Raw genomic sequence first — 24,167 nt, 5'->3', positions numbered from 1 at the left:
TGTGTGTGTGTGTGTGTGTGTGTGTGTGTGTGTGTGTGTGTGTGTGTGTGTGTGTGTGTGTGTGTGTGTGTGTGTGTGTGTGTGTGTGTGTGTGTGTGGACTGGTAATCCCTGATGTTGGGTGCTGCCCCTTTAAGGACGTTGTTCCGGTGAGCGCAAGTGATGTGATCGTGCAGGAAGAAGTGCAGGGAAAAACAAACTGAACTTAGAGAACTGAGTGAGAAAGCCATGTTGATCTCAAATGAAGATTTGAACATTTAATAATTCCAGCTAAAACTATTATCTTACATTATATTCCCAGCGTGGTGAGTAGTGTTATGTTGTTTAAGTGTTGTGATGGTTTGTGTATCACTATGAAGATCGTTATTTGCGATTAGCGCCTAAACGCCTATATGTTATATATTTGTTTTGTTTTAGACATTTACAGTTTGTATTGCCTGTAAAATATGTTGCATTTAGTTAAACAAAGTTTAATGCTTAGTACACAAAGCTGATGTTACAATGTTTTAGAAACGTATTTGGTGATGTGAACATTACTAGATAATAATTGTGAATTGTTTTGTGTTTGCAGTTTGACCACACACGCACACACATAAATGTGCACAAATACTCAACTAAAGTACCACCAAACTCGGTCAACATGAAACGGAATGACTATACTATACTTTTTTAAGACCTTCTCAAAATATTTAAAGACCTCATCGGCGATGAGAACTACTGTTGAGCAATAAAATAAAAATATATAATCATAAGCTATAACAAAAATATATATTAAATTAGTTGAGTGGATAGTTAAAAAAATTTGCAATTACAAAAAGTAATTCTTGAAAAAACATCTCTGGACTAATTTTATAAAATCTAAAAATGTTAATGAAAAGGTACAAATTACTTTGTGTTCTTATTAAATACATTTATAAAAAAAAACAATTTATATTTAATTTATATATGAATGTAAATAATTATATGGGCCTACACAAATAATATAACATTTCAAGATTTATAGTTTATTGTAAACGTAATGTGCAGCTCTGTAAAGGGGCAACAAATATATGATAGATACGTGAGAACAAGATTTTTTTTAATCATCTTTAAGTGCACAAAACTATGAAAATATATGAAAGCGTGGCACAATGCGCTTATGCGCATCCCGGGTGCAGAATGATGCGCTTAAAGCAACATGGAGTCAGAGGGCGCAGTGCACCGCGAGTGCACATTAAAAAGTTCACGGCATAAAGAGACGATGAGCGTTGAGCGCACAAATCCTAGTCTACTATGTATATCGGTCGGTTTCTTCACAGTTTTAAATTCCGGTTATTGTGCGTGTGATGCCTTGTGTTGTCACCCGGGTAGGGAGCACAACATCGTTCAGAAACCGCTAGATAAACTCCAGGAAGATAAATTATTTTATCTGCATATCAAGTATTATAACGGGAATATATCATCTTGGAGTGAGCTTTACCGAGCAGCTGACTGACTGTAACCAAACACGACGCGCAGTTTGAATGCTGAACGGAGAATGATGGACAGCTACAGCGGAGGAAAGACATTCAGCTATGGAATGGCTTTAGATGACTTTGTACTAGCAAATCATAAAATACTAATAAAGATTGCTGAAAGATCATGTGACAATATATATTTCTGATGATTATTTAATTACCAGGACATGCCTAATCTGAGCAAGTGACTGCCTGTCTTGAGTTTTGTCGACAGACGGAGGTGGCACGAAATGTGACGGAGGCGGCCGCTATGCAGGAAAAACCATAGAAAAACCCTGCGGTCATTGTTTAAACTCATCCTACTCCAACCAGGAGTCCGCAAATTTACATTTCCCCATTTCGGAGTCTGTTTCGCAACGTGTGGAGGGCGACACATCACCTAACTGCGCATTTCGCAAAATACGTGACATCACCCATAGACGGTGTGCGCGCCCCGAGCTGATCTCACTGACATATCACTATTCAGACAGGACTAGTTTTCTAAATTATATTTGAGTTACAATTCTCATCACCCAACATCTGTGATTTCAAATATATTCAAAATAATGTTTTCAGAGATTGAAGTAAAAAAAACTTTCTCCCACCATTTAGATTTTAGATTTTATTTCTTTTTGTTGTTAAAATCTTGTGAATCTTGTTCAATGTGCAGATTGCCTCTCTCTCAGTCCTTCCCCTCCCCCCTCACTCTCAGCTCACTCTTGATGATGATAATTTACCCCTTTCATATCATAGACTATCACAAATAACTATCACTTGTGAATAAGTAAAAAAAGAACTATACAAATACCTTGAATTAAATACTGGCCTTCTGGACTTATAACATTTTGAGCAGGAAAAGATAACTTTTCACATATTTGAAAGAGATCTATTTCATCCCATGACATTAAAAATCATCTACATTTAAATTACATCATGGGTGTGGCTTGTGGTGATAGTGGCACCAGCTGCTGCGGTAAATGTGACATATTCGAGCGATTTAAAAAAATTATCCTGTTTAAATGCATATTGCCTGCCGTGCACAGTTATGCTGATGCCACCGGCGTGGCGGTGCCACCGGCTTGGGCCCGTCATCGCTGCTCGCAGCTTTAATAATGTTATTGCAGTCTTACACACATGCTGTACAGTTACTCTAAGCCATGCATTCATTTCAGTGATGACAGATATAATGGGATGGCTTGATGTAGCGCAGGAGAAGCAGAGAACTTGATCATGGCCCTTAAGAAACTTTAATATTGTCACGTAACAAATTTGCTTCAAATTGAATTAAAAATTAAATGAATTGCTAAGTACAACATTAAAATTAAAATGTAAAGGGTGTACAAATACTATAAAATCCTGAATATAAATAATTGGGAATCATGTTTTTAAAAAAAACATTTATCTATTATAACTTTTATGTTGGTTTGGTCCTTTGGCTGTTTCCTTATAAAGGTCCAGAAATTCATGTTTTTTTCCCCCCAAGTTTTCTGCCAGTTGGCTTTTTTAATTAAATGATGTCATTACGTTGCTGTTTTGCCGCCAGCCAATCGCTGCTTTACTGATCGTGGTTTTTGAGTATCGATACATCTGCCCTCTTCAGGAAACACAAGAACGCACAGTAATCTCAGATAACTTAATCCAGATATTTTAATCCAATCCGCAAATTCGTTTGAAGAACCAAATTAGCCAGAAATCAGTTATCACGATTAAAAGATCTGGGATCTGTCAAATCATCTCAGATGTATTAAGTGAGGTACGAAGAACGGACCCCAGAGCTAAAAATCAATTATCTGATAACCAATAAATTAAATAGGTATTAATAATAGGATTCAAAGACATCCAAAAGTTTTGAACATTTGCAAAAAGAATTGGAAAATGAAAACTAATTGGTATATATCCAAATCATTTTGTTTTTGTTTTGCTCACATAATAATGCAATGTTTTTTTCTCAAGCAAAGAGAGAACCTTAATGACTCTATGCTATTGGCCATCACTCTTTTGTGATTAAAGAAATTTAAGGTGTTACAATTCCCCTTGGTTTCCCATATGTGACGGCACTTCACCCACACAGCCCCAGCCATTTAAAGCACATTTCAGTGCAATATGCCGCTTTGACAAAACTCATTTTGTAGCCGTTCGTGAACAGCATCTTTCACCAGGGAACAGATGTTGAATGCTTAAATCTGAGCAGCAAGGTCAGCTTCACACCACTTCAGCAAAACACAGCGATTCCTTCAGCATGACAACTAAAACATCACTTGACAACATCGTTTGCGATATCTGCTCAGAAATGCATAGCTGACACAGCGCTGAAACAAGACGTTACGTTATTTTTTTGGAGTGAATTATTGCAATTTAACTCAATCTTCAAAAAGAGATGATAGTGCATATTAATAATTAAACGGTCAGTCATTTCTGACATTACAAATCCAGTGAAACTTCTCTGGCAATTTCAAAACACAACTCAGACATCTGCTCGGAGACAACCAGAAGTACTTCAAAATCAAGGACTAAAAAATCTGTCTTTTCTGTTCACATCTGTTCTCTGCACTTTGTGTCACTACAGGCACACTGCTGGCAGACTTCTGCTCATTAAAATGTGAAAACCAATTCACAAAAAAAAAGTGTCATTTTTTCAGAATACTATTGTGTGCACTAATAAATACTAGGACGACAGACAAAACTGTCAGAAATACAATTGTAAATTCCATTCTCAAATGTCCTCTCTGTAGATCATATTTAACATAAACACGTCAGAATTGCATTTGGTATACAGTACAGTCATCTGCAAATATTCTTATTTTCTCTTTTTTTTTTTCATTGGTTTTCACCTCTGACACAACGGTTTGATACTGTAATCATGGTTTGATGTTGAATGATCACCAAACAGCAAACCACAGTCTGACTTAGATGATCGTTTGCTCCTTTATCTGTTGCTGGTTTGAGAGGCGCACACACACATTCGTTTAGTTTCGCTTATGGTAAAAGACAAAGAGCTTTGTGTAATGAAAATGTGCCCCTTGAATTTATTCAATTGTGTTCGACAATCACTAAGGGTGTTCACACAGTTTCGGTTCGCTTGGTCTAGACCCCCAAAAAAACATTTAGTCCTGGTCTGTTTAATAGCATTTTAACACCGAACCTAAAGATACCGAACCTACACTCTAAAAAAAAAAAAAGGTTCTATATGGCACAAAAATGGTTCTTGGCTCATAATCATAGGGGAACCTTTTTTAGTGCTATATAGCACCAATTTTGGTGCTTCAGTGGTTCTTCAGAGGTGCTATATAGCACCTTAGTCAAAGAACCGGGGAAGAACCGCTGAAGAACCACTGAAGCCCCAAAATTTGTGCTATATAGCACTAAAAAAGGTTCCCCCATGATTACGAGCCAAGAAACATTTTTGGTGCCATATAGCAGGGGTTTTCAAACTGGGGTCCGGGGAAGGTTCTAAGGGGTCCCCAGAAAATTGCAGAGAATAAAAAGACAAAGCAAAATGGATAAAGTCTACCGAATATTCATTCAGTTTCATTTCTAAATGTTTCTCTCCTTTCTTGCTGTATACATTCCAGAATTGTATATGTTTGCTTTGTATCTTTAGTGAATATTTCTGACTATAGTCCTCTTTATCTCGCTTACTGGGGTTGTAAAGCAGTTTTCTTAACGCAATATGTGAGCTGCTTACATACATTTATTGTGAAAGTTGCTTATACAAATACATTTTAACTTCAGGTTTATACATCCAATATTAATATCCAGTTTAAGTTGGGAAACAATATGTTGTATTTATAATTTCACACTTACTATTTATCTAACAGTTTAAATGTTTTTTTTGTACATAAAAATAGATGGATTTCAGGAAGGGGGTCCCTCATAAAGGTTCATCATATTTGGGGGTCCTTGGCATCATAAAGTTTGAAAACCCCTGCCATATAGAACCTTTTTTTTTTTAGAGTGTAAAGCCATAGGGATATGTTCACAACCTGATTGGTCGGCTTTTATTACGTATATTTCACAACAGAACTTACCAAACTTCCAAAACAAAGCTGTGTGCTGGGACAAATGCGCTCGTTGTTTGTGCGTAGCCTTCATATGATGGCATTTTGACCAGCTGAGAACTCGTGAAGAGCTTATAAAATGTGTAAAGGAGTCAAAACAGCGACAGGAATCCCTCCGTCACACACACAAAGGAAGATCTGCTGTGAGGAGACGCGGATCTGATGCCTGTACCGAATTGTGATGGGCAACATCGTGACTATGATGAGAAAAAACAGATATTCTTCAGCATTCTGTCCTTTTTAGCGTCACATCTTGTGACATCATGTCCTGTTTTTGGTTAGTTTACATGTCTTTGGTCTGCGTTGCGTTCATGTTTCATTCCAATCTCTCCAGAGTTGTTTGGTGCGCACAATGGTTCGGATGGTAGCATTCACACTTATTCAAGTGAACCGCACTAACAGAGCAATCGCACCAGGGTTTGTGTTAATCTAACCAAACCAAACCTGCCAAGTGTGAACACACCCTAAAGGATCACTAAAACTTTTGCCATGAAAACGCATTTATTTTTAGAAATTCTTAATTTTATATCTTAGATAACTGAATAGGGGAAATAGTCTGGAAACACAAGACCAAATTCCATACTTTTCCAAACTGCATAGGAACCCTTGTCTGGCTATCACCAGACCAAGCTCAATTTAAGATTGAACATTGGTCTGGAGAGTCTGCTCTGTATTTTCTACTGCACAAGAGGCGTGATCAACAGGCATCGTTCAAATGACTCTGTACGCAATTGGATAGTCCTTCAACCAATCAGACCACAAGAGGCGTGATCAACGGGCATCGATCCATCGCTTCTCTATCCGGCATCGTGTTAAACTCGCCAAAAGCACGCCAGGTGGATAAGCCAGTCTGTGATTGGTTCCCGTGTGACAGAAGCAGGATAAATGAATGTACAGGTTTCCAGACTGAGCTGCAGGGCGAAATCAAATCTCTGGAAGATCTATAGGAACCCTGAAAAGTGCAATACATTTATTTCTATATGGAAAATAAAGTCAAATACATGCTTTCATACAAACAGTCTTTACTGGTAAATTACCGTTTAGAGATCACGCCTGAACAAGACCATTTAAATACTGGTAAATCAGTTCTTGCAATTTCCAGTTATGAGAAGTTGTAACATTACCAGTAAATTATGAGTATGACGTACCAGGTCAGAACGTGCTGATATAAGAAGTTTGCTTTGGGCCAATCATAAAGATCCGTTTATGTTAAAGGGATAGTTCACCCAAAAATCAAAATTAGCCCATGATTTACTCACCCTCAAGTCATCCTAGGTGTATGCGACATTCTTCTTTCAATATATATATATATATCTCAGAGTTATATTACAAAAGTCCAGGCTAATCCAAGCATTATAATGGCAGTAATAGTTGCTCTGTTTTTGAAGTCCATAAAAACTGCATCTGTCCGTCAAATAACGTGCTTCACACGGCTCTGGTGTGTTAATAAAGGCCTTCTGATGTGAATCGATGCGTTTGTGTAAGAAAAATATCCATATTTAAAACTTTATAAAGTAAAGTTTCGGCCGACCGCCTTCCGTGTTCAATTTATGGAAAAAGTGTTGAAAGTGCCTCTGCCGATCGAAAGACTAACGCGACCAGGTACGCTCGTCAGTTTCTCTTTCAACTTTCAACACTTTTCCACGGAAGGCGATCGGCTGGAACTTTACTTGATAAAGTTTCTTACACAAACGCATCGATTCGCTTCAGAAGGCCTTTATTAACACCCCAGAGCCGTGTGGAGCACGTTATTCGATGGACAGGTGTATTTTTTATGGACTTCAAAAAGAGAGCAACTATTACTGCCATTAAAATGCTTGGATTAGCCTGGACCTTTTTAATATAACTCTGATTGTATTCGTCTGAAAGAAGAATGTCATATACACCTAGAATTACTTGAGGGTGAGTAAATCATGGGCTAATTTTCATTTTTGGGTGAAATATCCCTTTAAAGTTCTGCTGCTTTTAATTGTTTTTTTTCTATGTAAACATGCACTAGATGGACGTCTTGATCATCCCATAATGGCTGTCACTCAGAAGTAACAAAATGTATCTAAAATGAAACTAGAGTGCTTCAAGGCGGATGAAGAAAACAGCTCAGTGTTTAAAGGTAATTTCCAATGATTGGCATCAGAGTTTACCAGTATTTTGTTACTGATGTGTGCATGGTATCTAACTGGTAAAAGACGGAACATCATTGCTTGTGTGAACAGCACATTTGTGCATTTACCAGAAAGTTTGGTAACTCTCTGCAATTCAAATGTGCCCTCTGCATTTAACCCATCCAAGTTAGTGTACACATTTTAGGAGCAATCAGTAGTGAACACACACACACACACACACACACACACAGCAAACCGTGGACACACACACCCAGAGCAGTGGGCAGCCATTTTTGCTGTGGTGCCCGGGGAGCAATTGCAGGTTAGATGCCTTGCTCAAGGGCACTTTAGTCATTTCAAGCCAGTATTGAGAATCAATTGGGTTTGAGTTGAAAATTGGGTTTGAGTCAGTCTGACTCTCTAACCATTAGGCCACGACTGCCCCCTTTACGGCTCTTTACGGGTATTGCTGTGTGAAAGGGGTTTCTAACTAGTTCTTTTAATAATGTCATAAGTTCTGAAATGGTTATCGGTAATGTAACTCAAATAGTAGAGCATGCCGCTAGCAACATCAAGGTCATGGGTCTGATTCCCAGGAAATGCATGAATTGAAAAAATTTGTAGCTTGAATGCCATGCAAGTTGCCTTGGATAAAAACGTCTGCCAAATTCATACATGTAAATGTTACAAATACCATCAATCATGACATTTTATTTTCATTCTACTGTGAATTTTTTTTTTTTTCTGAATTACTCAATACTGTTTTTGTCCAAACAATGAAAGTTAAAAAAAAAGACAAACTGATGATAATTTTCATTTTTGGATGCATTATCCATTTAACATATTCCTAAAACACTTATAGAAACAGTATTTTATGTTGCTTTTATTATAAACCAATATTGAAAATATATTGGTAACACTTTATAATGTTTCATTTGTCAACATTAGTTAATGCATTAACTAACAAGAAATAATGCACAATACATTTTTAAAACATTTATTAACCTTTGTTAATGCTAGTTAATAAAAAGATTCATGTTAGTTAACTGTGCATTAACTAATGTTAACATACACAACTGATCTTAAAAATGGATTAGTAAATTTTGTTCATTGATTGTTCATGTTAACTAATGTAGTTAACTAATGTTAATAAATTAAACCTCACTGTAAAGTGTTACCAATATATTTAGCAATATTTATGATTGATAAATACATGTATAGTGCATTTTCAACATGTTTTCTGATTCAGACGATTTCATGTTAGTTCCTAAAGTTAGAAGCCAACTAGGTTTCCCAGGAAATGCATGCAAGATCAAACGTGCACTTGAACAGGACAGTAGGAATAAGACATGCTGTAAAACATATTAAATTTAGCAGCACATTTAGACCCAATACACCAGCAGGCTTCAAATGTGTCCTTTAATCTTCCGTCTTCCCTGCTTTAATCTTCTTCCTCTATCATATATTATTGTTATTATCATGCGTTTGTTTCAAGGTAACAGACTAACAGGTGGAACAGGCACTCACACAGTCCAGGACAGCTGGTGTGTACACCCCTCACCAACAGCTCACCCGTGTTTCATATTTGCTCGGCGGTACCTCTGGGCTTTGGTCTGACTGGGGCAATACGCCGTTCACACACACAGATTGTGTCTCATTATCACTAGAGCAGGTGTAGGTAAGTTCAGCCAATATGACACGACCACATCAAAACTCCATAAGGTGGTGGTTAATGCATATTAAAACACTTTCGTGCGAAATGTCAACCACTGAAATACACTGGTCGCACTAAATGTGAACTTGTTAAACTGACAATAGGCTACTATTAGTGCTCAATAAACAGTGGGACGGTTAAAAATCTCAGATGGGAGCCAAAAAAGTTTGTACTAAAGTCATGATAAAACCAAAGAAACTATGTTTGGTAGCTTACATGTCAGTTAGACTGTCTCTTTCTGTCAGTTCTTAGCCAAAATAAGTATGCTGATAATCAAAAGTATGGCTTTGCTAAACTTTTATTCCTTTATTCTGTGTAGTGTGAGTTACTTTAGATAAGAAAGCATCAATAGGAAAGCAATAATTAGTATACCTGTGATGTCCGTCCTCCTGTCCTCGTCGGACTCTTTTCCCAGTAACCATCTTTGGGCCTCTCTAACTTCAGGAACATAGAAATCCCCCTGCCGAGCCAGCGGACTCATATAGTGGATCATCCCCCCTCGGTAGATCTCTAGAAATGGATGTGCGCACAATTTCCTTTCCTAAGAGAGAGACAGACAGGAAGATAAAAAACAAAGTCTTTGAATAAAAGTTATTTGAATGCAACCACTTGATATAACAAAAACTCCAAAAGAGAATAATCCCAGCCCTTTTCCAAGCTGAAATACACACAAAAAAAATGCAATTTGGCATGGCATGAAATTTCCATTTTATGAGCTTTTCAACATTAATATGAGTTCCCCTAGCCTGAATATTGTCCCCAAGTGGCTAGAAATTTTGATCGGTGTAAACAGAGTTGTGGCTGTCTTTCTCTGCCTTTGAGAAAATGACAGCCCAGACGAGCTGATCTTGAATTTTCCTGTTATGACGTCATAACAGGAACGGTTACCACCCTTTCCTCCGCCCAGAGAATTTGGCACGCCCATGCAAACGCTATATTTGTTTGTCCTCGAGAGATCATGGCTTGTGAACGAGTGAATGCTGGCAGTTTCTCAGTGTTTGGATGTATAAATGAAAACAGTCTTTTTTTCAGTTCCTTCTGATCTGTGATCAGTGATTTCTGATGTGTAGCTAATTATTCAAGTTCACACAGAACTTTATTATTCGTGCTGCGGCTTCTCTCTCTCCCGATAGAACGGTGTTTTCGATCTTGTGAGTCAGTGTTTTTGTACGTCCTCGTCGCGTCTATCTGTTCTAAAATGTGCATACAGTTGTGAGTTTCTGCTCAACATCGGCAGAGCCACATCTTTAGAGATAAACCTCACGCACGCCGAGGCTCGGGCTGCACTGACCGGTCGGCCTTCAACATCACCGACCCCCAGTACTGCATCTCGCCCACAGCGGAGGCACCAAACACGGCGCGAGATTAAGCAGAAGGGGGGTAAGCGTGAACGTATCCGGGCTAGGCAGCTTTCCCCCCAATAAACTGGATTACATTCGATTACTGCTGTTGTGTCTTTTTTTGCGCTGTGTACTCAATGCGCGTCACTGACGCTTTTCATATGATAGGAAAATATCTAAAAATAATGCAATAATCAACACTTACTCGTAACTCGTTCATCTCGACAGCTGTAATGGTACATTACATGTGTTATAAAGTTGGTAGAATAATGATTAAGACGGACTCGGCGTGACTGGGACTCGTGTTTATTCAGAACTCTCAGATACAAACCAAATTAACTCGCGCTGACAGCGCTCTCACAAATCAGTAGTTACTATAAATAACTTTGTTAGCAATCACTCCGTCTCTGGTCCACTAGATGTCCGGTTCGCGAACGAATCGTTCATTTGAACCGGTTCTTTTTAGTGAACCGGTCGAACCAGTTCACCAAATCGGACTGAATTTTTCTAAACGGTTCGCGTCTCGAGTCAGCGCTGATCCATCATTTACTAAAGTTAGTAACTTTCTGACATGAGTGACAGTCCCTCCGACTAGAATTAAACTAATAACCTGAAGTATATGCTAGTAACTACAACAATTCACTGAACTGAGACGTGCTGAGAGAACTGATGAGAAGCGACATCCGTCTCTCTGGCAGCCTTGTGCCTCGTAGACCTCGTTAAACCACGTCCCCTCCGCTACAAGATTTAAAACTCATTTCAAATGCAAAGATGTCAGCCAATCACAACAGTGGGCGTTTTTACTGAAGTCTCACAGCAGACACGCCTCTTGAAACAGGGCATTCAGCCAGAGGGCAAACATCAGTATAGAAAAAATGCCTTTTATTTCTAAATAATGACATTTTATGATGTAAAAATCATATAAACAATCACCTCAGAATGCATTATAAAATAAAATAAAAAATCCATGCCATGGGACCTTTAAGATATTAATTTTTTTTTTTTTTAGCAAGGATAAACTTCAGAAGTGACAGTAAAGACATTTACAATGCACTAAAGATTTATATTTTAAATGAAATGTATGTTCTTTTGAACTTTCTTTCTAATCCTCAGAAAAATGTATATCACGGTTTACACAAAAATATTAAAGCACGACTGTTTTTAACATTGATAACAATAAAAATTAAGCAATACAAATCCATCCATCCATCCATCCGTATTGACAGCCTCATAATAATTTGAACTAGTTAATATTTAATGTGCATTTATTTATTTATCTCAATTCATGCTGGGATTTATTGTGTGATAATGACTGGCTGACTGTATGCTATCCACAGTCAAGAGGAAGATTGGAAGGAAGAGAGAGAGAGAGAGAGCAAATAAAAGGAAAAGTTGAAAAGCTAAGAGAGGGTTATCCATAGACACTGTGTCCACCCACCCACGCTTCCTTTTCCTCCTTCCTCTCATCAGTTTTTACACTTATTCTGAACACACACAAACACACTTCTCATCAAAGCGTGCTTCATTTCTATCAAATTTAAGGAGCCCCCGACAGAGTTGTTAAACCTCCTATTGAGACAAATCTGTGTTTTGTGATCTTTCATTAAAATCTTATGAGCACTAAATCACACTAATTGAAACAGACATTTTTAATCCAGGAACATACAAAAAACAAAAAGAGGCTCACTTTGGGATTTCAATGCCAATAATTATCAAGATCAACCTGAATCCACCCTAAGTTTTGGATATTAGCATCTCCCAAATGAATGAATGTGAAATATATATGTCAAAGACATCCTAAATGCATCATTTTGATAATTCTATTCTTTTCAAACCATTAAAAAACCCATTGTGTCCAACCTGTAGCCAGCATGTGTTGCTTTCACTTCAGGCAGGGTGTAGTTAACAGTAGTCAAATGTTACATCAATATTCAGCTGATGAATATTTTAAAGTGAAGAGTTGAATATGTAAATCAGAAATGGTTTGAAGAGCAAAAATATAAGATGATTGATCACCAGGTTGGACAGAAATTATATTTGGATAAATTAGTTTGTAGAAATCAAAAACCAAAAAAAAGTCAGACAAACTGCTCCCCTCTAAAAAGAGCCCCCCTACGTTTAGTTGTCTACATGTACTCAAAGAGTCTGGGACATCAGGGACGTCTCTGTTCTTCCACTTTTACTTAATATCTCTCCCACCATCTGTTCCTCACAGACAAAGGCTTTCAACAGCTGCATGACACAGTCAGACTGTAATGTCTAATCTAATTCTGATAGATTTCAGCCTATATTAGAAACAAAATTCTCTCTTAAAATGATAGATATGTGTATTAAAAATATGGTCACACTTTAGATTAGGGTCCAATTCTCACTTTTAACTATGATTTTTGCCTCAGACTCCGAATTGCCGCTTTTTAATAGGTAGTAAGGTTGTTAAGTAAGGGATAATGTACATCCAGGTCTTGCGTCACTCTGAAGGGGTTTATTCTGCAATAACAACCGGCTGGATGTACATTATCCCGCTTATTACACGGCTACTTGTCTCAAGTAAATTAGACACAAAATATTGTCTTGAGTTTAAATATTTTATTAGCTCTTACGCAAAATAACGCTTAATAAAGGCCTTCCGAAGCGAATCGATGCATTTGTGTAAGAAAAATATCAATATTTAAAACGTTATACTAAAGTAAAGTTCCGGCCGATCGTCTTCGGTGGAAAAAGTGTTGAAAGTGCCTCTCGCAATTCAAAATGCTTACACTACGTCTGACGAGAGCAAGCAGCAATCTCATTGAGCCCCATGTTAAAATGCCCAACTTTACAGCTTTACAGTTGCAAGTTTTGTCCATCAAGAAAATGATCACAGTTGAACACAATTGCTATTCATTTTGAAGCCTAAATGAAGTCGCCAGAACTAAAAAGCTAAAGGTAGGCTATAAAACAAACTACACCACGGTCGTGCGACTTCAAAGTTACCATTACGAAGCTTCAGACAACTCTTTCCGTTTTCATCTAAAAACATTTTCCCAGAGTGTTTGAGTTATAATAGTTTATAAGAGCACAATTATAAGCATAACAAGGCTGTAAAAGTGAACTGTCTTTGCCTGTTCGGAGTGATATTTATAATCTCGACTGCCTCTGAAGTCCCATTTAGTCACTTGTTAGCACTTGTTAGTCTTTTTCAAGACACATAACAGCTTGAAAGAATCATGAGTGGAGTAATACTGATGTATTTTATGCCGTAGAATAAAACGTGAAAGTGTCTTGAGCTTGTGTTCACCAGAGACCTAGGCCATTTAACCAAATTCCCATTAAAAAAACTCATTGACTTTGTAACAAAGGGAACCGGAAGTGCTAAAATGCTAATTCGCTTCTGCGTTTTGGCCAACAAAGTGATGTTATACCTGCACCACTCTATATCCTAGTCATATCCATGCTAATAAGCAACTGATAGAGAGAATTGGACCCCAAACTAAAGTGTTACCAAAAACACATTCATTCTTACCTGAATAACTCCTCATTGCCTTGACTTTAGCATTAGCATACATGCCGCTCCTACCATTTTAACTCACAAACAAATTCAAGGTCTGAAAAGCAAAAGGCCTGATCTGAAACCTTGATCTCTTCGACACAGAGCTATTCTCCATCTGACAGATGATTGACGTGCGCTGCCATGAGTGAAGCTGGAGGATTGGGCTCGTAAAGAGACAGGAGGCAGACGGGACTAGGGAATTACGTAATGCTATTAATATCCCAATATCATAAACAATGTATACGTGCCATACTGTTTGAGATCCGGTCCCTCAAGACCTGAAAAAGGAAAATGCACAGATGAGCAAGTTTAAACAAATGTCGGTTGAGTCATTGATTCAAACTCTTAAGTCACGAAATTGGGCAGAGGATCTACGCTTAAAAAAAAAAAGCTCGGTTAATTTATCATTATTAGAAGTTTTGGCTTTTTTTAAAGTCTGTCTAGTACAATTTAAAATGCTGATGCATAATCCATAAGTGTATTGTCCTGATCTCACTAGTGGGATTTTGTAATTGGTTTATGGCTGAACTATTGATTCTAGATAATTAACCAGCTCACAGTCTCATGTGACACTCTGCAATCAAAATAAAGCTGAAGGGCAAGAAGTTGCATATCCACCATCATCATATAATCAATAGTCTCTCCCATCATTCCTTTCTCTCAAAGAATCAGCCATTGTTCCCATGTTTTACATTTACCTGCTACTAATGCATATATATATACACTCACCAAAAGGATTATTAGGAACACCTGTTCAATTTCTCATTAATGCAATTATCTAATCAACCAATCACATGGCAGTTGCTTCAATGCATTTAGGGGTGTGGTCCTGGTCAAGACAATCTCCTGAACTCCAAACTGAATGTCAGAATGGGAAAGAAAGGTGATTTAAGCAATTTTGAGCCAGGGGTGTGCGATATTGACAAAAAAGGATATCTCGATATTTCCTGGGATTTTCTCGATAACGATAATTAGACGATACTTTGCTGAGTGTGTTATTGTGCTGTATCTTGGCAGCTTTAGGACTGCCGTGGTCGGCTGACTCCTAAAGTTTTTGATATTATTCATATTCTGTGTGGTGGTTTAATTTTGTAATGCATTGAAGATAATCAAGATATCCGTTGCCTGAACCACATTTGTGTTGCTATTAATATGTTTAAGTTTTTTTTAATGAAAAAAAGAGAGCCAGAGACTGGTGTTTTAAGACACATTTCGTTTTATTGTAGCCTAAAATAAAGCTACATATAGAGATAACCGGAGTGAGAGCGAGCTCAGCTGAGTGACGCTATCAAGAACGCTGCTGTTCCAGCTCGTCTGTGAATGCGCGCTCTGTGAGGCCATGGGTGCGTCTCAATCAATCAGCTCCCTAGTTCAGTAGTCAGGGCACCGATCAGGCATTGATCGGTCTATGATTGAGACGCACGCCATGAATGAATGACAATTCGTCCGTAAAGCCTTGTTTATACCTACTCGGCGCGTTCGCACAAGCGCGAGGGTGCTCGCGGCAAAAGTGCCAAGCAGACGAGGCGCAGTCAGCGGAGCGGAGGCTCGCGCTGCGGAGCCAGACGAAAGTAAACAAGGCTTAAATGCTGCACATTTTACTTTCAGTTTTGAATTAGCGCCAATTCGGTGGCGGGTTGCTTGAATTGTCATCTCAGTCAGCTCCTGTCACTCTTGTGATGAATGATATGATAAATGATAAATCACGCAGTGAAAGTGTGCACTGTAAATGCGCACCCGCACTAGTCTAATCTAGACCTCATCACGTAGTATATGCATGCACTCTCTGGGTGTGTGTGAGGGATATACTCGATAATGTCAGATCGCACATCGTTAAAACACCAATTACGATATTATCGCAGACGATATATATCGCACACCCCTATTTTGAGCGTGGCATGGTTGTTGGTGCCAGACGGGCCGGTCTGAGTATTTCACAATCTGCTCAGTTACTGGGATTTTCACGCACAACCATTTCTAGGGTTTACAAAGAATGGTGTGAAAAGGGAAAAACATCCAGTATGCGGCAGTCCTGTGGGTGAAAATGCCTTGTTGATGCTAGAGGTCAGAGGAGAATGGGCCGACTGATTCAAGCTGATAGAAGAGCAACTTTGACTGAAATAACCACTCGTTACAACCGAGGTATGCAGCAAAGCATTTGTGAAGCCACAACACGCACAACCTTGAGGCGGATGGGCTACAACAGCAGAAGACCCCACCGGGTACCACTCATCTCCACTACAAATAGGAAAAAGAGGCTACAATTTGCACGAGCTCACCAAAATTGGACAGTTGAAGACTGGAAAAATGTTGCCTGGTCTGATGAGTCTCGATTTCTGTTGAGACATTCAGATGGTAGAGTCAGAATTTGGCGTAAACAGAATGAGAACATGGATCCATCATGCCTTGTTACCACTGTGCAGGCTGGTGGTGGTGGTGTAATGGTGTGGGGGATGTTTTCTTGGCACACTTTAGGCCCCTTAGTGCCAATTGGGCATGGTTTAAATGCCACGGCCTACCTGAGCATTGTTTCTGACCATGTCCATCCCTTTATGACCACTATGTACCCATCCTCTGATGGCTACTTCCAGCAGGATAATGCACCATGTCACAAAGCTCCAATCATTTCAAATTGGTTTCTTGAACATGACAATGAGTTCACTGAACTAAAATGGCCCCCACAGTCACCAGATCTCAACTCAATAGAGCATCTTTGGGATGTGGTGGAACGGGAGCTTCGTGCCCTGGATGTGCATCCCACAAATCTCCATCAACTGCAAGATGCTATCCTATAAATATGGGCCAACATTTCTAAAGAATGCTTTCAGCACCTTGTTGAATCAATGGCACGTAGAATTAAGGCAGTTCTGAAGGCGAAAGGGGGTCAAACACAGTATTAGTATGGCGTTCCTAATAATCCTTTAGGTGAGTGTATATAGGCCCGCTTCCAGAATCAAATCTTCTGAAATTGCTGAGGGTGCACTAGTAAAGTGCAGACAGGCTAAGTAACGGCTCCACCATAGCAGTGCACAGTGAGAAATTTATGATTATTTATTTACAAGTAATTTACTAATAATTTGTAATTTTAAAAATATTTTTCTACAAATTGTCTATTAATCTATTAGCCTGCCTTTACATTGCTTTAATGCGTTACTAGTATTTTAACATGTCATCTTCCTGAGAACCAGAAAAAAAGGTTTTGTGAATTTAGATTTTTTTTTTTTTTTTTTATTGTTTGGAGCATGAAAAATACTTTTTTAAAAATGTTTTATTCCCATGTTATAGGCTATGCTATATCCTCTGCTCTGTAGAGGACACCAGAACCCCTTTATTGAGAAAATTAAAATACATGAATTGACAAACAAGTGTTAGTCTTTCACCAAACAATTTTTATGCTTCAAGTTTTTTTTTTTTTTATCCAAACTTTGTATAAAGATGATCCTCAATGTTATTAAAGATACAGAATAATTTGATATACCATTTTACTTTATGCAATATGTGTGTGTAAACATGGCCATAAATGCCATTCCCATTCTATAGGCAATGCATCTATAAACTAATCTAATTTGCAAATTAATGTGTTGTAATGTAAAAAGACGTGTAATAATATTTTCACAAGAAATGTATTTCTTGTATTTCATTTATAGGCCCGGACTTAAAACTGTGTATGTTGTCAGAGAAATTCGTTATATAATGTCCTCTACAGAGGCAAAACCTCTATTCTGGGTCTCAGGGGGATATTTCTGTCTCGTGCAGAGTGGCATTTATATTTAGATGCCACTTTCGAAACTTTGCAGCATGCAATTGGCCGTTGGTCCTCTTAGCAATAATAGTTTATTCAATAAATGAGCCTCGAAAGTGAGCCAAGATCGCTACGATCACTAAAATGCTGTTAATTTGTCAGTTCATCGCGATCTCACAAAGTTGTGAAACGGCTAAATGGCTACTTATTTAACCAATCGTGGAAATACACACATGTATTAAACCCTCATCAGGTTGAGGGTGTCTATATTCTGCCATGTAAATAGCCAATCCTCCATAGCGCAAGCGCAACTGGCTTTTAAAGGGAATGGGAGATGAGACTCTGATTGGTTTATTCCACGTTACGCCCAAAACACACTCATGACTCATTAATAGACTAGGAACAACCCTTTAGGATCATGTGCCTGGTGCGCCGACCATTTTTTCCATCGTTAAACTAGCAAAAGTGGATTTGGACACGTCCTAAGTGAACCTGTGCCATGCCCTTCAGACCATGTGCTTAGCTCATTAAAATAGGGCCCATAGAGTTTTCATATTTTTCATATTTTTTCTCCAAAGAGTTTTCCAAAACTCCTCAATAAGGAGAACCAAACCAATCAACCTAAATATATAAATTCAAAGCCTGAAAACTGGGGGAAAAGACAATGAGAATGACAAAGGAATGAGAGAGCTACTAATGCCATAAAGAGCTGTGAAGTAAATAAGTCTTTTTCATACTTTTATCAAAATCGAAACTTTTATCAAAATATATTATACTTTGGCACTTTTACTTTTGGAAACCTAATACTGAGCTCCATTTCCGCCAACCCTGTTGTAGCTCCTTTCGACTCTGCAGTACAAAGCAAATGTGATCTAAAGGAATAGTTCATCCAAAAAATGAATAATCAGTCATTATTTGAATCACGTCATTCCAAACCGTATTTCTTTCTTTCTTTTGAGGAGCACAAAAGGTGAATTTTTGAACACCAATATTTGAAAGAATAGTCACTCTTTTCAGTATAGAAGCCTAGAGTCTATCAAGCTCCGAAATGACAAAAAAAGGTCATTAAATTACCATAAAAGTAGTCCATATAACTACTAAGTCATTTCAATTTTGGTAGTTAACTAGTGCTAAATCTGTATATGACTTAAATTCAACCGTTGGCTGACATTGCAAGGTGAGACATGGGATATTTGTGTATAATAACCACGTAGAACATTAAATTAATGACGCAGGAGAATGTAGGAAAAAATAGAGAAGCAAAAAAGACTCCATCGCAAACTCTAAGAAGAAAAGAAAACAGATGGAGAGGAAAAGAAGAGGGATGGCTGGGTAAGCCAGAGACGAAGATGAAAAGCTGTCAAAGTGTCTCATCCAAATTCAAGAGGAAAGGTTCTATCTCACACTGCTGTTCTTCGCTGTATATCCTTTTAATTAATGTTCCCTTATATAGATTCAGTCTCGCTAGACTCAGAGAGACAGATCGAGAAAAACAGGGCATGGAAATGCCTTCCGCTTTCCTTCTTCTCAACGGTAGCGGAGGGTATGATAAGCAACGATTGCCTTTCTAAACTATGAAAAGGATCTTGAACTCGGTGAGTGCCCTGAGATCTGTTTCCAGGCTTTCATTCATTCAAAGAATCACAGAAATACTGATCTGGATGGAGTAATGGGCATAGTCATAATGAAAATGTGTCAAATGTGTACTTTGATATACTATAAAAGAGACATGATAGGCCCTGTTTACACCTGGTATTAAGATGTGATCCGATCGATCAAAACGCAAGTAGACGAGGGAGACATTTCCATTCACACCGGGTGTTTTAATCCATCTCTTTTGTCCCCCTTTCAACCACATCTGTCCTGATTTCTTCGAGGGGAGTGTCTATAGGGGTGTAAATGTATGAGTTTGAGTATGAGTTTTTCGACCAAATGGACAAACTAAGAGAAGACGGAAAAACATACGCAGAACAGCAGCTTTCATTTCTCTGATAGCCACAGGACCATGCGGAAAACTCTGAGTGTGTGTTAGAAATCTGGAATGGTCAGAGAACATTGTTCAAATCCCGTCTGGCTAGCGCGTCTCCCATAATGTCTACACATTAGGTCAGTAGGCAGAGAGTAGGTGGTCTTTTGTGGCCGTTTGCTTCGAACACATTCGAACACATGAGCGTTCATATTACGAAAGCAATCTGGTCAAATGTGTTTTCGACTGCCTCTGGAAGTGGTCGAAAGTGGACAAATTCAAAGCATTTTAGACCACGTTTACACCTGTATTTAGCACCGTCCACTTGTGATCCTATCGATCAAAATGCATCTTAATACCAGGTGTAAACAGGGCCATATACACATGATGGTCTATCTAGGAATACAGTCTTAGTTAAGAAATAAAAATATAAAATGAGATCTCTTTAATATCTCCACTGCTTCCTATAGAAAGCAAAGAAATTGAATGGAGATTCAATCAATTCAATCCTATGTAGTAATCTCACGTCTCAACTGTTGTTGGGTCAATGGAAGGATTTTCAACAGGCCAGTTATAAAATACAAAAAATAATCATATAGACTGCAATTGTTCAGACATTCAGAATGTTGTGTATACATAAATTCATATTACATTTTTTAATTAAGTGATTTTACTGTTTTTTCATGTAGATGAATTGGCCGTAGCCTTAAAAAATGTCATGTGGTGCGACTGTGATTTATCTTAAAATTCATTTATTTCCTTAACATGCTTAAAAAAATTTCTACACGTTCTCTGTAATTAAAGTGTTTATAAACAAAGTATTTGCATTTGAGTTTTTGCAAAAGATGATCTCACATTTTTGTTTTTTAATTTCAGAGTTGCCTTCTTAAATGGGGTTAGACTTATTTGTCGTGTTTCGCAACGGAGAGTTGCTAGACGACCCTGGCTGCGTCTAGATTTCTAGGCTACAAAAGCATAAGTCTCAAGGGTATATTTGTGGCAATAGCCAACAATACATTGTATGGGTCAAAATTATAAATTTTTCTTTTATGCCAAAAATCATTAGGATATTAAGCAAAGATCATGTTCCATGAAGATATTTAGTCAATTTCCTAATGTAAATAATACATATATCAAACATGTATTATTAGTAGTAAAATGCCACTTCATTTGAACAACTTTAAAGGCGATTTCCTCAATATTTAGATTTCTTTGCACCCTCAGAATCCAGATTTTCAAATAGTTGTATCTCGGCCAAATATTGTCCTAACAAACCATACATCAATGGAAAGCTAATTTATTCAGCTTTTAGAAGCCAAAAATGTACCCTTATGATTTGTGGACCAGGGTAACATTTGTGGCCTTGTTGTAAACAAACATTTAATTAAACTTGACAATCATCATGCTGCTGATGGGTATTCGGAACGTCTGTGTGAAAGTGTGGCACATGGTGTTAACTCTAGGCATTTCTTTAAACCCAGATATTTCGGAACTTTTCCCAATCTTGGCTGCTCAATTTAGAGTAGCGGGAGGTTGCTGGCTCGGGTTTACTTTGGACCAATGATAGATGACTGCAGATGATTATGTTAGCGAAAAAATATATTTCCTCCAGGTAATGAAAAACACACAAGCAACTACATGTTGCTTTATTTATAGGTTTCATTTAACATTTTGAACACACCTTTCTCTTCTCCTAGCAAGATACTCTGCTCTTGCTGCAGGGTCAGAGTTAACACGCTGCCTTTGGCGAGCGTTTTTTTCTTTGCTTGGCAGTGGCATCTGGTAAAATAGACTTAAATAGTTTAAATTAAAATTAATTCTCTAAAATTGGTATTTATTCTCATAGTGTACAAAGATTAAAAATAAACCGCCTGAAATATTTGTAAATAAATGACCCAAATTGGATAAAAATCTATTCCAAATTATACTAAAATAAAGTACTTTATGTATACAAACCATCAATTGAATATAAAACCACAAAAACTGCCAATCTAGGACACATACAGTATCTATTATGGAAAACGCTGCAGGTCTCACCACATGATATTTGGTCGCACCACATGATATTTTTAAATTCACTCAAAATTTACAGGCATAGAATTGGCCACCTAAACAAAAACAAAAAAATAGATTCCCACAAAAGGTCCCTATGAATTTTATAATAAAAATATATATTTGTAGAAATAACTTAATATTCATTGTTTTTTTAAGGTCACACCACAAGATATCCAAATGTGGTAACTACATACCAGCCGTTAAAAGTTAATTTTTTTCCAAATTTGAAAGAGAGTTAAAAGCCTGCTTGCTGCTCCAACATAAAAGTCCCAAAAATTGGTCATTTCTGGATGGTCGGACCACATGATATTTCATAAAATGGACATCATTGGACAATGTTTGTTTGTAGATTATGAAAGAAATAAAAAAACAAAAACAAATGCTTTGCAATTATGTGCAGGATTACAACACACTTTGGAAATCATGCCAAATAGTGTAGAAAATAAATATGAATAAATTTAGAGTAATTTCAAAGATGTTTCCAAAACAGCAGTTATGGCCGGACGGTCGCACCACATGCAATCAAAAGCCAAAGAACTAAATTTCCCATTAAATTCCAATAGAATCTTTTGTAACATTATAAAGGTCTTTACTGTCACCTTTTATCAAATGACTGCATCCTTGCTGAAGAAAAGTACAATTTCTTTAAAAAATCGAACTGAACCCAAAATTTTGAATGGTACATTAGTGTAAATAAGTCGCTTGAGCTAAAAAGGAGGAACCTCTGATCAATAAATTTTTTTCTCTTGTAGAACTTGATTGTACAACTAGATTAACCTTTTCACAGATCACACACTTAACTTGCAGCAACAAAAATGGTTATTAACTTATTAACAAAATGCCAGATTGCTCCTTCAAGGAGAAAGACTCTTTTGTAGTGATGGACCACTGCCATAAAATATCCCCACTATCTTCAGTGTCTCCAGGGATGGCACATCTCAGGAGAGAATAAAGATAAGACGCGGAGCGAGACTTCATGCTATTTACGAAAAGACATGAGTGACAAGGAGAAAAGGCCCCTGCGGTGACTGCTGGAGAAGCCCATCATATATTTGGCTTGGTGATTGAGTAGCTTTAAGATTGTCTGGGACGTCCCTCTATTGCAATTCAAACTGGCTCTGCATTTCGAAAGGTGTTGTTTTTCATCTGCAAAAGAACCATCGATAGTGTGTATAACCACTTATTAAAAATTGCTGAGATATATATATATATCCTTTTTTATTTACAAGGGAACAAACGACTTAAAGCATTGATCCCAAAATCTCTCTCAAACACAAACGGAAAGTAAAAAAGGAAACAGAAGTTCAATTTGTCCACCACCAACAGAGAATGCCTGTGAGAAATAAAACATTATTGATGTATTTATATAGCTTTATTTCTCCCACACGCCACAGGTTTTCATGTGAGAACGGATGAGTGTTTTCTTTTCTTTGGTAAGTTCCCTGCCTGGGGATAAACATCTGATGGAACGTCAGTTTGGAAAGGAAAACCCTTTCCAAATATATACCACATGCTTTTGGAAAAATAAACAAACGTGTTCAGGATAAATTTAGGACTAAACAAGACCTCATGGCCCAATGTACAAATGTACTGTTTCTAAACACAGTTTTCCTGTCACTAGCATCTCACACACACATACAACGCCATGTGCTTTGTCTTGTGAAACCACAGCGCATTTATTGTGGGCTGAAAGCGCTACAAAGAGACGAATGTGCCAAGAACAGCAGCAAACCACAATCTATGAAAAAGGTCAGTACATTTCTGAAGTGCTGATTCTGGAACAGTTTATGTCTTTGTTATTCAAATCAATTATGTAGATAGGTGATCCCCTGATCTTCCATACTTCATGGATTTGGTGCCGTTTGAGATGAATAGCCTAATCATGTCTAAACTGCTTTGCAGAACTAATATCTTTCCTCTGAAGGAGATTCCCAGTGGTGATATCATCCTAAGTGAAAATGTCACAGATCAATCAGAAAGAAATCTATCAGAGGTCTGAGAGTATAAACAGTAATTCTTGGTGCTTGCTCAGGCTTAAACTTAAGGTAGATTTGAACAGTAACCTCCAAGCAACTGCCCAAAACACACTAGTAACCTGGGGCCGGTTGCACCAGCTGCACAAGTTTCAACTTAGCCTAGTTTTGACATAAAAAGGCACTAAGTTACACAGTACACACACTACTAAAT

General features: G+C 37.8%; 1 protein-coding gene across 1 annotated transcript in view; it reads right to left on the bottom strand.

Moving 5' to 3' along the window:
- The window catches only part of tex264b (testis expressed 264, ER-phagy receptor b), a gene marked incomplete at its 5' end in the record, with an annotated part of 83,980 nt that overhangs the window by 14,334 nt on the left and 45,479 nt on the right, over positions 1-24,167 (bottom strand). The window contains 1 exon segment of the mRNA XM_079844804.1: positions 9,721-9,889. Coding sequence (XP_079700930.1) covers positions 9,721-9,889 — 169 coding nt within the window.

Source organism: Gobio gobio (assembly GCF_949357685.1).
Source record: "Gobio gobio genome assembly, chromosome: 19".
NCBI classification, from domain to species: Eukaryota; Metazoa; Chordata; class Actinopteri; order Cypriniformes; family Gobionidae; genus Gobio; species Gobio gobio.
The sequence above is the reverse complement of the archived record's forward strand: the minus strand, read 5'-3'. Positions and strand labels throughout refer to the sequence as shown.